Below are 7,248 nucleotides of genomic sequence, written 5' to 3' on the forward strand. Positions count from 1 at the left end.
GGGAGACAGACAGAGAGAGAGAGAGAGAGAGAGTGACAGAGAGAGAGAGAGAGAGAGTGACAGAGAGGGAGAGAGAGACAGACAGAGGGAGAGAGAGACAGACAGAGGGAGAGAGAGACAGGGAGAGAGAGAGAGGGAGAGAGAGACAGGGAGAGAGAGAGAGAGAGAGAGACAGAGAGAGAGGGGGACAGAGAGAAGGAGAGAGAGACAGAGACGAGAGAGAGAGGGAGAGAGACAGTGAGAGAAATACAGCATGGCACAGAGACAGACTAATATAAAGACGGTAAGAGAGCAGTAGACCAGGAGCCAGAGGTTGCATGTGCTACCTGCATGACAAACTCTCTGCGGCGAGGCAGGCCTCTCTCCGTCACCAGGCTGTACTCCGGCTCCTTCTCTTTCTTCGCCTGCTGGATCTGAGCGAGTCGACTGATGGGGTTCATCCCTTGGCCGTACTCAGGACTGGTCTGCAGCTGAGACGACACAACGGCACACGATTCACGCAAAAACACTACGACATAACAAACGTCTGGAGCAAACGTCTCTCAGATCAAGCAGATTATACCGCATCCATTTGTACATTTAAAATCAAAAATCTTTACACTCTAGGTTTGTAAAAATGATTAAAAAAAAGAAGCCCTGCTCTCTGCGGGGTGGGTGAAGAGCCAGACCTTGATGATGGACTTGGTTTTCTTTTTGATGCGTTGGGGCGTCCTGTCGGCGGCGGGGAGATGGGGCAGCCTGCGCAGCTCCCCCAGCACGGCCACGGCCGCCAGCTTTTTGGCCGTCTTCTTACTCTTTCCCTCGCCCTCGCCCGAAAACTCGCCCACCGTCACCCGCACCACGAAGCTTTTCATGTGGGGCGGACCCGTTTCCTTGAGCACCTGTGCACCAATGGGACACCTCGTCACAGATACAGGTTCGGACGTCGTCACGAAAACAGAGACAGACGTAGACGTCGTAGACGCGCTACGATGATACGGACCCCGGGGCTACGGCAGGCACAGCGCCGAGAAAGTGACTGAGAAATTAAAACAACCAAAAGTGGGAACGAAATGTGTAATTCCACATTCAAAGTCAAACGACGGCCTCGGCAAGGGGGTGTTTTAAAAAAAAAAAAAAAAACCTTTAGTGCTGATGTCTTTTGACTTCCCTGGAAAAATAATCATCCACAATTTGGAGGAATCACTGTATTCTTTTCAGTGCTTTTGTTGTTTCATTCAAATCATTCTCCTGCAAATTCATTTTTAAGGGAAGCTTTCAAAACTGAAAATCTGAGAAAAGTAAGGTGGGGAAGTAATCTGAATGACAGATTTTTATCTATGACTAAATCATTAAGTCTTATCATAGATGATACTGCGTGTAATCTCCTTGACTATGAAACCTTCGGGTCCTTCACGTTGTTTATTGTTCAGAAAACACCTATCATCTGTAAGCACCTGTGAGAATGACCTCTCCATGAATGAAGTAACTGTGAACATACAGAGCTAGGAATGGGACTGTAGAAACAGCACAGATTTGCATATAAGATTCACGTTATATGTCCATAATACGTTTAATAGAGAACAAAACGATGCGAGAGAGACCGAAGCGGACATCGTTTGCGTTAACGACGGAACGTTCTTGATGTAGGGGTCACCATGGAGAATCAGTCTGCACGCACCTCGAAGTTCACAGGCATGTTCCGCTTCAACGCGATCTCAAACACTTGGCTGATTTCTGATTTGTTGAGATTTTCCTCCGCAGTCTCCTCTTTCACCTGCCGAGAAAAGGACAAAAGGTCTGTAATTCCACCCCTATCGAATCCATCCGAATCCAACATGGAAAACAACTCCCTGAAGTGCACATGTGATGTCACGAGCATTCTAACAGAAGCCAGGACATCCCGTCTCTCTCCAGACGGATGCTGACGCAAACCAGGGGTCTCAAACTCTGGTCCTGGAGGGCCGGGGTCCTGCTGTTTTCTTGTAGATCAACTAAATAGAATCTCTGACTGGCTGAAGAGTGTCCACACCTGTTTTCGAGGTGAAAATCAACAGGTAACTAAGAGGTGAAAACAAAAATCAGCAGGACCCCAGCCCTCCAGGACCGGAGTTTGAGACCCCTGCGCTAAACCCTGTGTGGTGTGGTGTGTGGTGTGTTAAGAGCGTGAGGGTATGCGCCCAGTCTGGACGTTCACCTCGTTTAGCTGCTGCAGAACAGGGTCCTTCTGCAGGGTTTTCAGGGCCTTGGCGGCTGCGTCGTGTTTGGCGGCCTGCCGCGTGCGTCCCCTGCCGTGAAACTGCTGCCCCCCGATGGACAGCTCCATGTGGTACAGCACTGGCCCAACCGGAGGGAACGGGTAGTAATACCTGACCCGGAACGAGTTAAAGAACAGAGGCTGAACATTTCCACGGAAATCACTGAAGCAAAATGATAAAGAGGTATTAAAATGACTTTGGTCAGACAGAAACCCAATGCTTTAAACTAGATGTTATTCCCTAACTGAAACACTGGCATCTTTATGTAGACCAGAGGTATCAAAATCCAGTCCTGGAGGTCTGCTATCCTGGTGGGGCTGTTTTATATCAGTCAACCACTGTGGTCTCCCATTAGCTGAGGGATGTGCACATCTGTTTCTTAGGTAAGATTTGTCCTCTGATTGAAGAGAAAATGAGAACAGAAAGCAGCCGAACTGCACTCCAGTTTGGAGACACAAGCAATTAAAGAAATCTTTGGCTATCAACAGGATGAGTCACACTGTGGCTGCCAGGACACAAGGAGATTCACAGAACACCCTGAGTGATGTCATTCGTTAAGTGGTTTCCAAACCAACTGAGAATAATCTGAAACAGCCATTTACTCTGACACACCTACTGATAGACTGACCTTAGCATCCAATTATTACACAAATCAATTTTTTTTTTTTTTACTGCTGACCAACACAGATGCAAAGCCTCTGACCTTTGAACTGAGCCTGAAACAGGAAGCAGAAAGGCAGCCATTGGTGTGAATGTGATGCATTTAAAGAAGCAGAAGAAGACACATACTGCTGTATGGAGCGCGTGTAGGGTCCAGGAGCTCTGACGTTGTAGTTGAAGGCTGGTCTCATGGCCGGGTGTGGCTCTATAGGTTTATAGATGGGCTTTTTCCCCAGTTTTGTACAAAGTGCATTCAGTTCCACAGTGTGGGTCATACTGTCTGCTAAAACACAAATAAAAACATGCGCTTTTGGTTTTGAGAACAGTAGCACGTCCGACCCCTGTATAGATGACAATATGATGGTTTCACTTGCTGAAACACTTGCTGAAATCCACATACACTCCCGCTGCTTGCAGCTGAAGAGGCTAATGTTTAGCATCACTAAATGAATTTATAACTACAGCTATATAACCCCAACTACAGAGTCATTCCAAGGCAGGGAAAGCGTTAAATGGCCAACAGGAGTGATGCATAAAACCAAAAAAGATGCTGGTGTTACAGATTTCAGCATAAATATTAGGGCTGCTCATCCCAGCCTCATACAGAAAAATCACTGATAAACTAGAGCCTCAAACAGAAAAATCAGATAAACTGGGGCCTCAAACAGAAAAATCACTGATAAACTGGAGCCTCATACAGAAAAATCACTGATAAACTGGAGCCTCATACAGAAAAATCAGATAAACTGGAGCCTCAAACAGAAAAATCAGATAAACTGGAGCCTCATACAGAAAAATCACTGATAAACTGGAGCCTCATACAGAAAAATCACTGATAAACTGGAGCCTCATACAGAAAAATCAGATAAACTGGAGCCTCAAACAGAAAAATCAGATAAACTGGAGCCTCATACAGAAAAATCACTGATAAATTGGAGCCTCATACAGAAAGATCACAGATAAACTGGAGCCTCATGCGGAAAGATCACACATAAACTGAAGCCTCATACAGAAAGATCACAGGCAAACTGGAGTTTCACATAAGACATTCCCACAACTCTTGTTAAACACACTGGTTACAGTATTTTAACTTAAACTTAACTTAACTTAAGCTTAAACCTGCTGTGAGAGACAGGGACACTCTGAAGTATATAGAGACAGGAGTGACACAAAAGACAAGCAGAACACACACACAAACACACACACACACACAAACACACACACACAAACACCAGAGACTGGGGGGAGAGACTGGGCTCTATTAAGACCTGAGTGAGCCATGCAATCAGGTGAAACAGACTGTAAGGAAGAGTTTAAGTTGAGTGGTCAACATACAGTCGACACTCTTGTGGAGTCCACCCTGGTTCTTGCCTGGGTGGCGTGGGCTCCTCACACTGGGCTTGGGCAGCGTTGTCTGGGCAAGAGCACAGGCAGCAGCAGAGTGCTGGGCTTTCTTTATACTGGACCCTTCAGCGTCCCAATGCTGATCCCCTAAAGTTAACCGCACTGAGAAAATCTGAGAGAGAGAAAGAGAGGGGGCGGGGGGGGGGGGGGGGGGTTACATTGTGAGGGATTTGTTTTCATTTGCCTGTTTACAGTGTGACATTTGTTTTCCTTTGCCTGTTTTCTCTAAAGTGTGAGCAATTTGTTTTCGTTTGCCTGTTAACAGTGTGACATTTGTTTTCGTTTGCCTGTTAACAGTATGACAGATTTGTTTTTGCTTGCCTGCATTCTCTACAGTGTGACCGATTGGTTTTAGTTTGCCTGTCTACAGTGTGACACATTTGTTTTCATTTGCCTGTCTACAGTGTGACACATTTGTTTTCATTTGCCTGTCTACAGTGTGACACATTTGTTTTCATTTGCCTGTCTACAGTGCGACACATTTGTTTTCATTTGCCTGTCTACAGTGTGACACATTTGTTTTCATTTGCCTGTCTACAGTGTGACACATTTGTTTTCATTTGCCTATTTACAGTGTGACACATTTGTTTTCATTTGCCAGATTACAGTGTGACCGACTGGTTTTCACCTGTCTGTTTCGGTGTGACTTTCTGGTTTTCGTTTTCCTTTTTTACCTTAGAGTGGGCTGGTCCTTGCTCACTGAGCAGCTGATATTCAGGTTGGATCTTATTGTAACGGGCTAACTCATTCACCAGACACATGGGCGTCTTCTCTTTAGGGTTTGCCATGTTAGATACTGAGAGAAAAACACACAGCAAACAATTCTCTGCTTACAAACAGTAACGGCGACAACAGCAGTCAACTCTCTCTGGCTTGGAGACTGCACTGAGTGTCAGCATACTCACACTGGTAGTGTTAACCCTAGAACTGGCATGCCCTTGCTTTCTCTTCTTTTCTGATTTGATTCTTAAGGTAAATTACCACGTGAGTGATACCTTTCCTCGTGCTTACATAAACATTTGTCTAATATCTCTTACAGCGATAAACACAGCACCCACCTGTGGGGTTACAGAAGGGGGTGGCCGAGGCTGAGGGCAGGGCAGAGCTCCGGAGAGGGTGACTGGCGCTCTCCGATGGCAAGGAGGCCGAATTACATGGGATGCTGAACCCTGGCTGAGGCAGGGCCATCTGCAGAGGGGCAGGACTGGCCATGGGGTTGCTAGGAGACTGGAACTGAAGCTGAGACATACTGACAGATTTAGAGGAAGGATTCTGATTGGACAGACAGCTAAGAGCTTTGCAGTCTAGAAGGTAAAGGTTCCTGAGCAGAGGCTGAGAGTGTGAGAATATGTGTTCAGTGTGGGAGAAAGACTGCAAAGCTCTGCCTATGGGAGGGGGAAAGGGGACAGGCAGAGAGAGAGGGGAACAGAGAGGGGGAAAGAGTGGAAGAATACGTTAATTGGAACCGCTCCTTTTTTTGGAGCCCCACAAGCTGTCTAAAGTGCTCATTCATTATTGCTTTACACCAATGATTACATAAGAACAGACTCCTTCATAAGATAAAGTCAATTTGCAGTTACTCGACTCTTTCAGATACAACAACTGCCTCAAAGCTAGAACGTGCACGGTGACGTAATTATCCTATGACTTGACAGGAGAACCAGTCTGTCCCTACTGACTCTTGAATATCCAATGTAATCAGCTGTCCTAAGACCGGGCATGGCTAGTTGTATAAACAGTACATTAGGAAATCATCAGGGCCTAAAAATATGAAAAATCAATGAAACAATCAATCAAATAAGAACGGAAGACAAAAAAAAAACGGGCTGCATATTGATCCTCACAAAACTACCAATCTCCAGCCAGTGTAACATCACTCGTTCAGTTCACAATTCAAAATGCTTGGTAGTTTCCTACACCACCTGGACCACCTCTGTCAATGCGGCTGCTTAAGCAGGATGCTGAACAGGTCAATATCACTACACGGTTAGCAGGCTAGCACTGCGTGATATCCCTGAAGCTACAAATAAGCATATTCCTGGAACGCAATTCGTGAAATGGACTTGCGGTTTCAGAGAGACGGTGTGTAAAGATATTCAAAACATCCTTTTATGACTTCCCACTACTACTGATGGGACAGAGGATAGGAATCGCTCATTTAAATTTAGCAAGCAACTCCCACAATTGCAAAGCTGCCAAATTGCGAGTGGTCAGCTGTCAAAAAATAGGCAAGCCCTTCCATGAAAAGCTGCCTAGCCAACCCGGCTAAATGGTCGTAGCAGGCAAAACAGACAACATTTTGACATTATTCCTGCACGACACGGGCTACATAGTTCCCAGGCGTGTGTATGCGCCTGTGTGCGTGCGAGTCTGTAATTATTTTATTTTTTATTTTTTCACAGAACACAAATCCTTTGAACAAATCTGATGAATGGCTATGTAGCTAAGCTAACTAGCTTGCTTGTGTAAAATGTGAGCTCGAGCCAAACGTCATTGTAAAGCTCACCTCAGAGATATTTCGTTCCGGTCGTTTAATTACTCCATGGGTTATGTTGTTTAAGTCTTGTGATTCTCTGATTTATCCAATTAAAGAGATGTTCTTTTGTGGTTTTGAATTGGAAAATATTGGTGAGGAGGTAGTAATGAAATAGGCAGACAGGGCAAACACTAAAGAGAATGGTTCAATTTTCCGCTGCCTGCAGGAAATGACGAGATAAAGCCGGGGCCACGAGGGCGACTTTTCGCAATCCCAAAACAAATGCAGCTGGGATTTGTTATTGATTAATTGTTAGTAACTGATCATCTCGTAATTTTCTCACATTCCAGATGTTACACAACAGGTAGCATTTAAGAAGATAATAACGTTTCTAATGCAATAATAATAATAATAATAGCAATAATAATAATAATAATAATAATAATAATAATAATCGTTTTGAATTAGATA

The 7,248-nt window shown here is 45.0% G+C and overlaps 1 protein-coding gene across 1 annotated transcript in view; it reads right to left on the reverse strand.

Moving 5' to 3' along the window:
- Positions 1-6,960, reverse strand: part of stau1 (staufen double-stranded RNA binding protein 1) — a 14,108-nt gene extending 7,148 nt beyond the window's left edge. The window contains exons 1-9 of the mRNA XM_030776515.1: positions 6,808-6,960; positions 5,360-5,686; positions 4,976-5,097; positions 4,233-4,413; positions 3,027-3,177; positions 2,177-2,348; positions 1,661-1,756; positions 669-881; positions 327-470 (exon numbers count right to left, since the gene is read on the reverse strand). Coding sequence (XP_030632375.1) covers positions 327-470; positions 669-881; positions 1,661-1,756; positions 2,177-2,348; positions 3,027-3,177; positions 4,233-4,413; positions 4,976-5,097; positions 5,360-5,549 — 1,269 coding nt within the window. The 5' untranslated portion in view covers positions 5,550-5,686; positions 6,808-6,960. The remainder of the gene's footprint in view (positions 1-326; positions 471-668; positions 882-1,660; positions 1,757-2,176; positions 2,349-3,026; positions 3,178-4,232; positions 4,414-4,975; positions 5,098-5,359; positions 5,687-6,807) is intronic.
- Between the last annotated feature and the right edge of the window lie 288 nt (positions 6,961-7,248).

This window comes from Chanos chanos, chromosome 6, assembly GCF_902362185.1.
Source record: "Chanos chanos chromosome 6, fChaCha1.1, whole genome shotgun sequence".
NCBI classification, from domain to species: Eukaryota; Metazoa; Chordata; class Actinopteri; order Gonorynchiformes; family Chanidae; genus Chanos; species Chanos chanos.